Source organism: Pongo pygmaeus, chromosome 5, assembly GCF_028885625.2.
Source record: "Pongo pygmaeus isolate AG05252 chromosome 5, NHGRI_mPonPyg2-v2.0_pri, whole genome shotgun sequence".
Taxonomy (NCBI): Eukaryota; Metazoa; Chordata; class Mammalia; order Primates; family Hominidae; genus Pongo; species Pongo pygmaeus.
In genome coordinates, this window is record NC_072378.2 from 11,022,440 (window position 1) to 11,038,142 (window position 15,703).

General features: G+C 45.2%; 2 protein-coding genes across 2 annotated transcripts in view; one reads left to right on the forward strand and one right to left on the reverse strand.

The window, feature by feature from the left end:
- Positions 1-15,703, forward strand: part of SMIM13 (small integral membrane protein 13) — a 44,779-nt gene that overhangs the window by 3,263 nt on the left and 25,813 nt on the right. The window lies entirely within an intron of this gene.
- On the reverse strand, positions 4,856-14,803 carry ERVFRD-1 (endogenous retrovirus group FRD member 1, envelope). The gene is made up of 2 exons (XM_054491817.2): positions 14,755-14,803; positions 4,856-8,725 (listed from the first exon to the last, which is right to left on the reverse strand). The coding sequence occupies exon 2, from the start codon at positions 8,403-8,405 to the stop codon at positions 6,789-6,791; it is 1,617 nt and encodes a 538-aa protein (XP_054347792.2). The 5' UTR covers positions 8,406-8,725; positions 14,755-14,803; the 3' UTR covers positions 4,856-6,788.

Genomic DNA, 15,703 nt, shown 5'->3' on the forward strand with positions numbered 1-15,703 from the left:
CAAACTCCCAACCTCAGGTGATCCACCCACCTCGGCTTCCCAAAGTGCTGGGATTACAGGCATGAGCCACTGTGCCCAGCCCCAGTGCCTGGCTAATTTTGTATTTTTAGTAGAGATGCGGTTTCTCCATGTTGGTCAGACTGGTCTCGAGCTCCCGACCTCAGGTGATCTGCCCACCTCAACCTCCCAAAGTGCTGGGATTACAGACATGAGCCACCCATGCCCAGCCAAACGCATTTATTTTTTTACAGCCCTGGAAGCTAAAAGTCAGAGATCAGCAGGGTTGATTTTCTCCTGAGGCTTCTCCCCTTGGCTTGTAGATGGTGGTCTTCTCCTTGTGTCTTCACATAGTCTCTCCTTTGTGTGTTCTAATCTCTTTATAAGGACATCAGTCACTGGATTATGGCCCCTCACCCTATGACTTTATTTAAGCTTAATTACCTCTTTAAAAACCTTTATCTCCAGGCCGGGCATGGCGGCTCACGCCTGTAATCCCAGCCCTTTGGAAGGCAGAGGCAGGCAGATCACCTGAGGTCAGGAGTTCAAGACCAGCCTGGCCAACATGGCAAATCCCCGTCTCTGCTAAAAAAAAAAAAAAAGAATACCAAAAATTTGCCGGGCATGATGGCGCATGCTTGTAATCCCAGCTGCTCAGGAGGCTGAAGCAGAACTGCTTGAACCCAGTAGGCGGAGGTTGCGGTGAGCCGACATCGCACCATAGCACTCCAGCCTGGACGACAAGAGTGAAACTCCATTTCAAAAAAAAACCTTATCTCCAAATACAGTACAGTCACATTAGACGTTAGGATTTCAACATATGAATTTGGATGGCGCACAGTTCACTCTATAACAAGCAGCATGTCTTTAGCACTGGCTGAAAGCTAAGGAGTAGCTGTATGCCCATAAAACAATTGTTTTTAACCCTTCTAGTGGTCACAAGCCCTTTTGAGAGTCTGGTAAATGCTGTGAACCTTTCTTTTTTTTAAAAAAAAGGAAAATTCACCCACATAACTTATCTGCTCCCTGCTCGCTGCCCCCTGACCCAATTTCTGAGATTTCATGGACTCCTCTTCCTTGAATATAAACATGGAGTTCAGATTAAGAGGCTCTGCTCTTTGGGCTGGGTCTCCTGTTTTCTATTTCATTCAGTTCAACAAACTGAATATTGAGTGTCTACCAGGAACTGGGAACACAAAATCCATGACAGAGATCTGTCCCCAGGAATTTATGTAGTTTTCTCTAGAGCTCTGGCAGACTCCTTCACCTAGTGAATTCTTATGTCCAAAGTTCAGATTCCTAGGGAGGTTTCCCCTCCGTCTACATTGGTTGTCTCTGCTTTCTCACCTCTCATTCATTCCCAGGTGTTTTCTGCCCCCACTATTCAGTGACGCTGCCGTTGTCAAAGTCAGTAACGGATGGCCTCCGTATTACCCAGCCTGTGGTGGTTGCTTCTCTGTCCTAATTGAGCTTCAATTGTCGTATTCATTCCTTACAGTTAAGCAGTGTCTGCTAGAAACATTTAACATTTCTTTTATTTACTTTTTTTGAGACACAGTTTTGCTCTTGTTGCCCAGGCTGGAGTACAGTGGTGCAATCTTGGCTTACTGCAACTTCTGCTCCTGGATTTCAGTGATTCTCCTGCCTCAGCCTCCTGAGTAGCTGAGATCACAGGTGTCAGCCACCATGCCCAGCTAATTTTTTGTATTTTTAGTAGAGACGGGGTTTCATCATGTTGGCCAGGCTTGTCTTGAACTCCTGACTTCAGGTGATCCACCTGCCCCGGGCTCCCAGGGTGCTGGGACTACAGGCATGAGCCACCATGCCCGGTCCATTCAACATTTCTTTGGCTTTTATATACTGTATTTCCATGATGTTCTTCCTACCACAGCGGCTATTATTTTTTCTTAGCTTCTTCTCATCCCCTAGAATTTTCTTTTTTTTGACCACAACCTACAATAGAAAATAGATTATTCCTAATATGTTCATAAGTATACAGATTACATGTGTTAGTCCATTAATACATCTATTTACTTTTCATCGATTTCTGAAATAAAATGTTTATGGACTAGTACTTGCCCTTACTCTATGAGAGGATTCTATTTTTTTCTATTATGTTTTATAATATACTGCAAATATATTTCTCTTTTCTTTTACTCCCCAAGGTCTCCTATCCAGTCCTAGAGATTTAAATGTCTGCTGTAGCTAATGACTCAAAAATTTGTTTCTCTAACTCTTATGTCTCTCCTGAGCCCCAGGCTCAATGCATCAGACTTTTTTTTTTGAGATGGAGTCTAGCTCTGTCGCCAGGCTGGAGTACAGTGGCGCGATCTCGGCTCACTGCAACCTCCGCCTCCTGGGTTCAAGAGATTTTTCTGCCTCAGCCTCCCGAGTAGCTGGGATAATAGGCGCCCGCCACCACACCCCACTAATTTTTCTATTTTTAGTAGCGATGGGGTTTCACCATGTTGGCCAGCATGGTCTCAATCTCCTGACCTCGTGATCCACCCACCTCGGCCTCCCAAAGTGCTGGGATTACAGGCGTGAGCCACCGCTCCTGGCCCATATTACATGTTTTACTCATCCATCATCTGTCTCCCACACTAGAGGGTAAGGCCCAATGAGGGCAGGCATTTTGTTTTCTTCACTACCATATCCCTGACACCTAAAGAAGTGTCTGGAACATCGTAGACACTCAATAAACATTTGTTCAATAAATGAATAGATGAATGCTGCAGAATACCCAAGCTCCTACAAATAAAATATCTGATATGCCCAATGGAGATCTCAATACAACAGATAAGAGTTTATTTCAATTCTGTTACTCCAATTCTTCTAGTGGTGAGGGTAGAGGTAGAGAAGCATCATAAGCTTTAGAGACCTAAATAGCCACTATATATTTTTAGACATTATTAACCATGGTAGATGCTCCATCCATTTCTTTCTCTGCTTGCCATTGATGATACATTTAGCTGACTTAATAGTGTGGATTTATATTTTGACTCTGTAAACATTATTCTCTGCTGGTTAAATAGTGTAATATGACCACACTTTCATTTTTACATGGTTCTTCATTTTTTTGAAGTTAATACATAATTGTCTTTTTAGCTTACCTAGTATTACTTTGGTACATTGTTTTTTTGTTTTTGTTTTTGTTTTTTTTTGAGAGGAAGTCTCACTCTGTTGCCCAGGCCGGAGTCCAGTGGCGCGATCTTGGCTCACTGCAACTTCCACCTCCTGGGTTCAAGTGATTCTCCTGCCTCAGCCTCCCGAGTAGCTGGGACTACAGGTGCCTGCCGCCATGCCCGGCTAACTTTTTGTATTTTTAGTGGAGACGAGGTTTCACCATGTTAGCCAGGATGGTCTCGATCTCCTGACCTCATGATCCACCCGCCTCGGCCTCCCAAAGTACTGGGATTACAGGCATGAGCCATGGTGCCTGGCCTACTTTGGTACATTGTTATGTGCCCCCTACCAGATGTTCAACAATCTCTTACACTCATCAGTAGTATTTCCCACATGTTCAAATGGATTGCTTTTCCCCTCCTTCCCCCACCCAGATCCAGAACCTTCCTTCTTTCTCAACAGCTGTCATTCTGCAGAAAGTTGTACTTTCTCTATTATCCTGTTCTGTACCCTGTTTTCTGGATCTCATGTCATTATCTTTTTCAGTTTCCATTCTTTTTTTGTTGGAGCACATTTTCTAGTAGCTTTCTAGGAAAGGATGCATGAAAAATAATTTTTTGAGCTAATGCATACCTGAAAATGTCTCTATTTATTTATATTCTACCTTTATACTTGATTGATAATTTGAATAGATTTTGGGGTTACAGATGATTTTCACCCAAAATTTAAAAGTGGTTACCCCATTGATTTCTTGCTTCTAGGTCTGGTATTGAAAAATTTAATGCCTTCCGTTTCCTTGTCATTATACATGACTTGGTTTCTCTTTCAAGATGCTTTTTGGGTAGCCTTTTTGTCATTGTATACTGAAATGTCATAATGATGTACCTTTGTGTGTTTCTCTTTCATTTTTCTAGGTCCCTTCAGTTCAGATTTTTTCCTCATTTGTGGAGAAATTTTCTGCTAGATTTGTGATCAATTTCCTCCTCTCCATTTTCTTTTTTTTTTTTTTTTTCTGTTCCCTCTGAAACTTCTGGTAGTTGTATGCTGGACCTCTTGGGTTGATTCTTTAATTTTGTCTTTTTATCTCCTAATTCCTTCCTCCCCCTTTCTTCTGGAGGATGTTTGGGGCTTTATCTTCTGTCTCTTAAATTGAATTTTTAATTTTAGCTGTCCAGTTTTTAATTTCAGAACTTGGTGGTTCTGTGATCAGCATTGGACCTGGGCTGATCTGTGACTGTGTGATCAAGTCACACAGCTAGCATTGCCGCTTACTAGCTGTGTGGCTTGAGCAGTGCACTCAACCTCTCTTATTTCAGCAAGTAGATAAATTCACAAATAATTCAGGAATACTGAGGTTCGACTTTGTTTCTGCTTATTTATCTTACATTGAAGTACTATAACTGTAATAGAGCTGTTTCTCGCAATACCAGGTTGCAGTGAAGAGGTTTTATGGTAGGGCTTCCGAAGGAGGAGATAGAAGGAAACCCCAAATCCATCTTGGAGGGGTTTGGGTCTAGGGTTTAAGGGTTTTGGAGGGGGCCGATTGATTGGTCGAAGAGTACAGGGGTGAAACCATGGGACAGGGAGATGAAGACACTATTCTCATGCTGATTTGATTCCTCTGTAGGGTGTCTTTAAACTGGTCTTAAACTGGTGACAGCTGTTTTACTGTAATTCCAGAACCTGAAAAACATCTTAAAGCAATTCTTTTTTTTTTTTTTTTTTTGAGACAGAGTCTCATCTGTCGCCCAGGCTGGAGTGGAGTGGCACAACCGCCGCTCACTGCAACCTCCCCCTCCTAGGTTCAAGTGATTCTCCTGCCTCAGCCACCCAAGTAGCTGTATTACAGGCATGCGCCACCACACCCTGCTAATTTTTTGTATTTTTAGTAGAGATGGGGTTTCACTATGTTGGCCAGGCTGGTCTTAAACTCCTGATCTGGTGGTCCGCCCACCTCGGCCTCCCAAAGTGCTGGGGTTACAGGCGTGAGCCACCGCGCCTGGCCTCATCTTTAGCAATTCTTAAAAAACCTTATGATTTCTAACTCAAAAATCTTATTTTTAGGAACCATGGAGATGTAAATGGACAGTATCTAGTGTATTGTGACTTTTGTTTACAAGAAAATGGGTCAAAATGCAGCTTGATTAATGCTTAATTATAACTATGTTTCTGTCCAGAATTTTCATTAACCCTGTGAGGATGGGTTCAGTACAGGTGGATATATATGAATTAACTGACTTTTGAAAAATCAATTTTTAAAGATTAAATTTGGTTTTAGAAATTTAAACTATCCTTAGATTAATACAGTTTTACTTGGGATAATGTACACATTTCAAAGATAGTAGACTGAGGTAAAATGTGTTGATTACAGAAAAGTGAACAAATTTTGTAGGTTGTCTAGTTCATTGGTTTTCCTGCAATCTGCAAAGATGTGTTAAGAAATCAACTTAGGCACATTAGCATTTTAGAGAGTTTATTTGAGCAAGGGTGATTTATGAACAGGCAGGGCCAAACTGCAAGCAACTGGGTCTCTACTACAGAGGTACAAGGGGGAAAATTTTATAAGGTGCCCACAGAAGCAAGACAAAGAAAATGCTTGGTTAAAGTTGAAAGGACCTAGTTAGAGGTTAGATGGTGGTTTCTAATTGGGTAAGCTTAAGTTTTGTTTGGCTGTTTACACTGAGTTGGGTGTTAGTTTGCTTGGTGCTGGAACCTAAATGGTGGAACTGTTACCAGCAACAAATCCGATGGGTCTGCAGCAAACTCCATCCTTGCGCCCTGGAGGAGAGGAGAGAATTTGGCCGGGGAGGCTTAAGGTAGCATGACAGTCCAAGGCAAGTTTTAGAGCAGGAGTAAAAGTTTTAGAGCAAGAACAAAAGGAAGCAAAGTGCACTTGAAGAGAGCCAAGTGGGCGACTTGAGAGATCCAATTGCCTTGCTAGGCCCTTGACTTGGGGTTTTATACATTGGCATGGTTCCGGGGTTTCCATTTCTCCTCCTCTGATTTTTCTTTGGGGCGGGCTGTCTGCATGCACAGTGGCCTGCCAGCACTTGGGAGAGGATGCATGTGCAGTGTTTTTACTGAAGTTGTGCATGTGTTCACTGGAGGAGTTTTTCCCTTACCAGTCAAGCCTTCCTAAAGGAAGGTCATATATGAGTTAAATGCCACTATTTTGCCTCTTAGGGTGCATGCTTGAGCCTGTGTGCCCAACTCCTGAGATCTTATTAGGAAGCGGCTGATCACCAGCTTCAGGTGTTTCCTGTCTATTGGGAGGCCATCTTTCCCTGGCGCTAGCTGCTACCCATTATTATGTTAGAGACACAGCTTAACTGCCTGACCATCACCTGATGGTCGCCTGACATTCCTGGTGAGGGGGCCCTCCCCTGCCCTGCTCATGTCTGACTAGCTACCTGCTCCAACATTTCCCCCCCTCAAGAGTCCAAGACCCAATTATTTGGGAAAATGGACGAAGGTCAGTCTTCTTTAACTGCTTCCTGCTGACAGAGGGGCTGTAGTGGTTGTTCTGTGGGTCTTGGCCTCTTGCTAGCTGTCAGGGCAGGATGGCTCTGTGGATTGGCAAAAGCCATATCCAGCCAGGTCCACGGGAGACGGGGCAGGATTTCGCCTCTGTCGTGTCCAACTAGCGAGCAGTCTAGGGGTCCTCCTTAGAAGGGTGACTCTTGAATATTGTGAGGACGGCATCCTGCACTGAGATTCGTCTGGAGCTTTATGGCCTGAAGGCGAGAGAGGACAAATTGGGTTATTAGATTTAGGAGACATGGACCAAAAAGGAGCAAAAGTAGGAGACTAACAAGTGGGCCTGTAAAGGGAAGAACCCAAGAGAACCATTTCCAAGTTCCTTCCCAATTTAACCAACCCTGAGTGGCTCGTTCCCGTAAACTGGAGGCTTGATTTAGGAGTTGTCTGATGTTGTCTTGTACTTTTCCTGATTGATTTACCCAAAAGCAACATTTTTCATCTAAGGCCAAACAAATTCCTCCCTGTGCTGCCGTTAACATGTCTAGTCCTCGACGATTCTGAAGGACTACGGCTGCTAAAGAGTCGATTTGTTCTTGCACGGTCGTTAAGGCTTTAGCCATGGTGTCGATGTTTTTGGCTATTTCCTTTGAGAGCTGGCTATAGGTGAGGGAAGCTTTTGTTATTCCAGCAATTCCAGTTCCCGTACCGGCTATAATGCCGAGTCCCGCGAGAAGGGGAATGAAATGGATTGCCCTCCTCACCCTGGGCAACTGAGAATTCCCATAGATTGGTATTGGAAGAGAGATATTGCCAGGGGCTATGAAGATGTCTGGGGTTACATAGCCTATGGTACAAGTTCCAGTCCAGTTACTGGGGAGGCATTGGTGAATCGACTGGCCACAAATATAAAAGGCTCCTTGAGTTTTAAGGCATGTAGAGATATGGAAATGAAATAAGGGGGTGAGGGAGGTTCCAAAAAATTCTGAGACTGCTGATATGCCCAGGTAGCTGGTGGCTATAGTCATGCCTGCTAAGACTTGGACGCAGGGTGTTTGGCTCTGGTTAGCTCCCTTGGTTTTATTTTCCCAAAAAAGAGAATTTCGAGTTTGGTCCAATAGAACCCATTCCGCTGTAGAGCTGAGGTTGGAAATTTGCAGACATTGGTTATAATCAGCAGGCCGGAACCAGAAATTTCGAGTACTGCATGAACTTGGGCGTCCCTGGCAAAACCGGGTGGATTTATCTAGCAAAGTTCCCTGAGGAAAAGTAATATTTGGAGGTTTGGGGAATCTTGGTTGATGGAGGAATTGTTTGTGGGTGTATGTTTGATAAGTCTGTTGGTTAGGATCTACAGTGAAAGTAACATTACAGACTGTACTTGGAAGAGTGCCTACATTTGTTCCATTTTTCCTTTTGGCCGTAACACAAATAGGGGCTATTCCCATTAAGTTGATATTAGTAAAGATGGGTCCGAAAATAGGAGGTTTCTGGCGGATATCAGGGAAATCTTGCTTTACCGTTGAAAGAAGGCTATTTGCAGGCCTCATCAATCCTTTCAGATTAGGGTCCCAATGATAGGAAATATGTAATTCCGCCTCTATGCTTGTCCATTCTCTGGGCGAGGCTGGATAAGCTGTCCCTGGTGTTTCAGTGGAAGAGCTAGTACATAACCAGCAGTTGGTAGAGTAAGGGGATCCTGTACTTTGGAGCAGTTGCTGAGCTTTTTCCAATAACGGGAAATCAGGATGGCGGTGGGCTGCTAGTAAAGGCGTGAGAATGAGAACCAGCAGGAGCAGGCCCATGGTGACCTAACAGAAACTGGTCACAAAACGAGCTGCCAATAGAACTCCTGGTGGTGTGCAAGTTAGGGTTAAAATAGTGATAACAATCAGAGCAATTGCCAATAAAATTTCTAGTATTGGGATCACCTTAGTTTGGGGTGAAAGGATGTTGGCGGGGCATTACTTATCTTTTTGTTTAAAGAGGAATTTTAGATCTTCCAGTGCCTTGCAAGTGTATTTCGGAGCTGAGGTTGCTGGTTCTGGCTCTGGTGTTTAAGGGCTTTTCCACAGCTTCACTTGGGTGTGATGGATCTAGCTGGCAGTCTCCAGTACTGTAATGGCTGTAGGGGTAGATAATAGAATGGTGAAGGGGCCCTTTCAAATAGGAGTTTGTTGGGAATTTGGGGTTCCATCCTTCCAGGTGTTAATGAGAAGTTGTGAGCCTACAGGGTATAGAGGTGGGGATTTTTCCCCTTCAGATTTCGGGTTTGCTTGTAAACCATATTCCCAGAGAGCCTGTTAGAAGCCTGTTAAAGAAGAAACATAGTGGGTGATTTTGGCAGTTTCTTCATCTAGTAATGACAGAATATAGGAATGGCCTACCGTATAAAGCCTTGAAGGAGCTTAATTGCAAGGGAGCCTTAGGGGCAACAAATCAGAAGGACGGCTAAAGCTAAGAGGTACACCCATGGCTGTTCTGTTTCCTGGCAGAGTTTGTTGGGGATGTGTTTGAGGGTTTGGTTATTTCTTTCCACTTTTCCTGAAGATTACAGTCTCCTGGCAGAGTGAAAGTTTATGTCCAGGGCACTACTAACCTGTTGAGTTAATTGGGAAATGAAGGATGGACCATTGTCATTCTGCAATGACCTGGGTTGCCTGAACTGAGGAATGAGTACCTTTAGGAGGAATTTAGCTACCTCCTGTGCCTTTTCAGTCCTTGTGAGGCAGGCTTCTACCCATCCTGTGAAGGTGTCTGCACAGACCAAGAGGTACTTAAACCTGTGGTATGCAGGGAGCTGAGTGAAGTCCATCTGCCAGTCCTCTGCAGGGTATGTACCTCTCCTTTGGATTGGACTTACTGATGGAGAGGGCTTCCCCATCTGGGGATTATTTATAGTGCACAAAGTGCAGACTTGACAAACCTGTTGAATAGTTTTATTTATTCCTTCCCCCACTGAACACCGGTTTACAAATTTGCCCTAGACTGTCTTTTCTAAAGTGGCGAGAGTCCTGTAAACTCTTGATGATTTCCATTGGGAGGCTTTAGGTAGAGAGAGAAGTTCTCCCAACCTATATCATCCATTGGTTTCTTTTCAATACCCATGTTGGGTGGCCCAATCTGTTTCTTCCTTAGTGTATTGGAGAGATGAGCAAGGCCCCCATGAAGGTATCTTTTGAGATGCCTGTCTCTTTAGCTGTTCAGTCAGCTAACCTATTTCCCCATGCAGTTTCATCGGAGCCCCTTTGGTGTCCTTTACTGTGCACTATTGCCACTTCCTGGGGCAAATGAACAGCCTCTAATAGCTCTAAGATTTGAGGCCCATACTTAATTTGAGTATCTGGAGGTGTTAGGTACACCCTCTCCTTCCAGATAGCCGTGTGAGTGTGAAGCACCAGAAACGTGTATTTGGAATTTGTATATACTCTTTTTCTTTCCCCTAGTTTAGGGCTTTGGTCAGCGCAGTGAGTTTGGCTAGTTGCACACAGGTCCCCGGGGACAGAGCTTTAGCCTCTATAATTTGTTGAGGGGACATTATAGCATACTCTGCATATCTAGTTCTATCCCTGACAAAGCTATTCCCACTTGAAAACCGTATGTCATGTGGATTATCTAGGAGCTGATCTTTTAAGTCTTCCTGGCTGGCATAAATTTGGTTAAGTATCTCACAACACAAATGTGGTGTTATGGTCTCCTGGTAGTGGCAGTAAGGAAACTGGGTTAAGGGTGGAACACTGCTCAACTGTTACCGATGGGTTTTCTAACAACAAGACTTGGTACTTTAGGAGTCTGTTTTCAGACACGTTGTATTCTCTGTTTGCAAGGCAGTTTAGTGTTTGGACTAGATGTTGGATTCACAGTTCTCTTGTTGGGGAGCAGATTAACAGGTCATCCATGTATTGTAAGAGACACTCTCTCCTCTCAAGACTTAGGTCCTGCAAATCTCTAGCCAGGGCTTGCCTAGACCAATGGGGACTGTCTCTGAAACCCTGTGGAAGCACTGTGCAGGTGAGCTGTTGACTCCTTCCTTTTCATTCTCCCACTCAAATGCAAATAGAAATTGGGAGGATGGGTCGAGGGGGAGATACAAAAGAAAGAGTCTTTAAGGTCTAAGACTGGAAACCACTGAGCATCTGGAGGATGGGAAGAATTACGTATGAGTTGGGGATCATTGAGTGTATTGGGACTACTGCCTCATTTATGATTCGCAGGTCCTGGACTAGCCTGTATTTTTCATTGCTCTTTTTAACAGGTAAGATGGGGTGTTACAGGGTATTAATAATCCATGTTTTTGAAATTTTTCAGTCAGGAGCTGAAATCCCTCTTTGGCCTCCAGCTGAAGAGGAAACTGCCTTCTACAAGGATAGCTAGAAGGATTCTTGGGCTGAATTACTATAGGCATTGCCATTATGGCCTTTCCTGTTACTCCTGAGACCCAGACCTCTGGATAAATGGGAAGGTCTGTGAACAGTTCATCCTTGTGTATGGTTTCCTTGAGGCATAAGATTGCATTTGAAAAAGGGGGTGTTGGCCCTGGAGGAAAGGTTAACTGAGCCCCTAGTCTGAACAAAATCTCTCTACCCAAAAGGTATGTAGGGTATTCTGGCGTCACTAAAAATGAATGAGAAAAGACGGTTTTCCCCCACAGGCAGCACAGAGGAGGAGTAAACCTCCAGGTTATGGGCACTTCATATCCTCCCAGGAGGATAATTGCCTGGGAAAAGAGGTAAGCATTGAGCAGGCAGCCCTCGTGTCCGAAAGAAAACTTACAGTCCTACTGGGCACATCCAAGGCAGCCCTTGGCTCTGTCCCTTCAATAGCGTTATTTGCTCCAGGAGCCAAGTGGAGCGTAGGGCCCCTTCAGCTCAAGGAGCTGAAGGCCATCCATTTGGGATGTCCTGAGGGCCTTTCAGCTTTCAGGGTAGTCCTGTTTCCGAGTGGCCAAGCTTGTGGCAGTTGGAGCATGGAGAGCTGGGGGTGGGGGTCCCCATTGGTTTGGGCACTGCTTTCTTGTGTGGCCTGGCTCCCCACAGAAGTAGCATTTGGGTGAAGGGATCTGCCTGGGGCCTGCCAGAGGTAGCTGGCGGGTTTGCAGGGCAGTCAGTAGTTGGAGCTGTTGCTTTTCCTTTTGCCTCTCCTTTTCGTGAGCCCTTTCCTACTTCTCCTGGTTCTGGTTGTAAAAGACCAAGGAACCTGCTTTGCAGATGTCAGGCATAGGGGCACTGGGATCCAGTGCTAGTTTCTGGTGTTTCCTCCTAATATCTGGGGTTGTTTGAATTAGGGAAATGATCCTTTATGAACAGTTGTCCTTCTAGTGGGTCTGGGTCTAGGTTAGTATGTTTCATTAGGGCCTCTTCTAGCCTGTCTAAGAAAATGGTGAGGTTTTCATAAGGCCCTTGATCTGTCAAGACCAATTTATTACAGTTCACAGGCTTTGCTCTGCTAGCTTTCATTCCTTCTATCAGACAGAGGAACATGTGGTTCCTTGCTCATATACTCCGCTGGATATCGTAATCCCAACTGGGGTCAACCTGGGGAACTATGGTGGCCCCCACAGGGTAGCCACCAGTGTCAGTCATGTGCATTGTGTTTGCAGATTGTCGGACTGCCACCATAATGGAGTCACATTCTCCCTTAGGCAGAGTTTGCCCTAGTATGACTGAGGTCCCTCCTGGTGAGTTCAGATGTTAAGCCCAGTTTATAAAACACTTTGATATATTTGTCAGGGTCCTCCATAAACTTCCCTAGTTCCATTTTAATTTGGCTCAGGTCTTGCATAGTGAATGGAGTCTGGACTCTAGTGGGTCCACTGGGACCATTAAACCTCCTGAATGGGGCATAACTTAAGGAGGTGGTGTCCAGAGGATGGCCCTGGGTAGGGAGGAGAAGGCTTCTGGGAGACTTCAATATAATTGGGTAGAAGGGGCAGTGGGGCTTGAGCTCTGGGTAAACCTGATGAGGGGCCTCCTGAACCAATGGGAAGGGGCTGCATGACTATGGCTATGGATCTATTTTACAAGCCCAACAAAGGTGAGGGTTGTTTCTTAGGGCCATGAAGGCCAGTACATAGGGGATTTCTGTCCGTTTTCCCTGGTGGTAGCAAAACAAATCTAGTTGATGGATCATATTTAAATTTGTGCTTCTGTTTTCTGGCCAAAATTCCTGGTCCTAGAGCTTTTATTCAACCCAGGCTGTATTACAGAAAAATATTAGCCTTTTCCTTTTTAGGGTTTGGGAGTCAAACTTTTCCCAGTTCTTGAGGTTGTATCCGAGTAGTGTGTCCTGTGGTATGGAGACTCGATTACCCGTCCACAGAGAGAACAGAGGAGAGAAGGGAAAAAGAAGGCAACCCCTCCAATTTCCCTACTGTCTTTTTCCTGAACTTACAGCAGACCAGAGTGGGTAGGGCATTACCCCATTCATCCGTTTTTCCTTTGCGTATGGCAGTGTCCCCCATTCATTCTAGGGGTTCCAGAATGAACCAGTGCTTACCAGGTACCCCTAACCTTGGTCCCATCTTGTTTTATGGAGGCACAATTACCTGTTTGTAAAGAAAGAACAGAGGCGAGAAGAGGGCATCTCCCCTTGTTCTCTTAATCCTGTGCCTATGGCAGACCACAGTGAACAGGGTGCCCTCCCACTCATCCAAGGGGTTCTGGAATGAACCAGTGTTTACTGGGTACCCCTACCCCGATCCCATCCCATTTCTAGACCAGCCTTCATCTGTGTTGCAGTGGTAATCTGTTTTGTGTTTGTAGCCTGGAGCTAGACTTCATCTCTGTTCTATGGGTACTTTGGTCTCCGGCATCTGCCTCCTTGGGCCGTCCTATATCCTTGTCTCCATGACCTTATAGTGACCCTTGTTCAGAGCATTCTAGCAACAAAATGATTATCTCTTCTCAGATTCCCATTTCCCATGTTCTTTAAGAAGACGAGAAACCTGTTTTTCTGCCAATTGCTGCAAGGGGGCTGGACTTCTCTCCCTTCAAATATAACTTTGAGGGTCCTGATACATATTGAGAAGGGAATGGAGGTGATTAGAGGAATGGAGGAAAATTTGTATTTGGGATTCTTCATCCTCCCAGGGTAACATGCAGAACACATGCTTAAACAGGTAGAACAATCCCTCTGCTACAGGAGGAAGCGGGAGGAAGGAAGCAAGAGGAATACTCATGGAAAGCCTTCATATGTTCGCAGAAACAGCAGCCCTTGGATGTGAGAGGGCAACGTTTATTTGCCCTCTTGATATAAAGGAGGAACCTCTGGAGGACTTGGTGTTTGGGATAAGGGCCTGCAAATGGCAGAGAATTTTCCTTCTCCACAAAGGGGTGCTAACTCAGAAAAAAAAGCGAGTGGGTGGGGTCCTTAAGGGCTACAGAGTGAGGTCCTATGCAAGCAAGCAAACCACTCAAAAGCCAGGGAGAAACATGGCCCTGGAGCATAACAGGGATGAAAAGCATATGGTAAGTCATAAGGAGCTGACAGAGCTGAGGTTCTGATTAGTGTCTGTCCCGGCAGTGAGCCAACAGACAGGGAAAGGGTTGGAGGTCATCTGAACTGGTAGGGTAACAAGTATAAATATCAAGGGACATCCGTAAGGGAGTCCATCTCTTGGTTGCCAGGCTAACACAGCAAGAGCTGCGGTGCATGAATGACAAATAGGGAGTGTGTGTTTAAGGCAGAGAAGAAAGTTGCAGGGCGTGCAAAGTAAGAACAGAGAAAAGACAGACTTACCCCCAAGGCAGTTGGTCCAATGGGTGTGCAAGGTCATTTTGGAATACATACAGAGAAAGGAGAATAGGTGGTGGTGGGTTTTTGGGAAAGAGCTGATTTTAGTTGAAAAAGCAGAGGGGAAACCCCAGATACTACATGGTTGTAGGTTTTAGCCCTACCACTCTCATCAGCCTCCTGTCCAGGGAGGGTCATTAGTGTCTCAGGTCTACTCAGTGCAGACTCCAAGGTCCTTCCCACCCCTGCAAGCCATCCTTCAGGGTGAGCAGAGAGAGCAGGTAGGGGGAGCAGAGCCACTGTGGCTGAGAGGAATCGTTCTAGGGGTAGGTTCGTAAGCAGGAGAGTGAAAGAGGAGAAGGAAACCAGGTACGAGGGTTGAACGCCTCCAGCCGAAGAAGGCAAGGCGTAGAGGTGTCTTACCACTAGGGAAGGTATCCGAGTCACTGCACCATTTGAGAGATCCAAGTGCCCTGTTCAGCCCTTGACTTGGGGTTTTATACATCGGCATGGTTCCGGGGTTTCCATTTCTCCTCCTTGGATTTTTTTCCTTGGGATGGGCTGTCTGCATGTGCAGTGGCCTGTCAGCACTTGGGAGGAGCCACATGTGCATTTGTTTACTGAAGTTGTGTGCTTGCTTTCTTGAGACATTTTTCCCTTATCAGTCAGGTGTTCCTAGAGGAAGGTCACATATTGGTTAAACTGTCATTTTGCTTCTCAGTGCACATGCTTGAGCCCACTTGCCCAGCTTCGGAGATCTTATCAGAAAGTTGCTTCTGGTGTTTCCTGTCTTTTGGGAGACTGTCTTTCCCTGGTACTGGCTGCGACCCATTATTATTATTTTAGAGGAACAGTGTAACAACCACCTGATCATCACCTGATGGTCGCCTGACATTCCTGAGGTGGGGGCCCTCTCCTGCCCTGCTCATGTCTGCCTGACTACCTGCTCTAACAGAACCAGCTTAACGTAATGGCCTCCTGATGGAACTGCTTTCTTTCTTTTTTTTTTTGGAGACAGTCTTGCTCTGTCTCCCAGGCTGGAGTGCAGTGATGCAATCGTGGCTCACTGCAACCTCCACCTCCTGGGTTCAAGTGATTCTTGTGCCTCAGACTCCTGAATAGCTGGAATTACAGGTGTGCACCACCATGCCCAGCTAATTTTTGTATTTTTAGTAGAGACAAGATTTCACCATGGTGGCCAGGCTGATCTTGAACTCCTGACCTCAAGTGATCTGCTGTCCTTGGCCTCCCAAAATGCTGGGATTACAGGCATGAGCCACCGCACCTGGCCCAAACTGCTTTCCATAAACATAAATTTACCTTTCTAATGTAAATCAAATCATACAACATGCTTTTTGTGTTTGACTTCTTT

Bases quoted from the DNA above. Each gene is read 5' to 3' on its own strand.
- ERVFRD-1 (XM_054491817.2), bottom strand. From the start codon at position 8,405: ATGGGCCTGCTCCTGCTGGTTCTCATTCTCACGCCTTTACTAGCAGCC.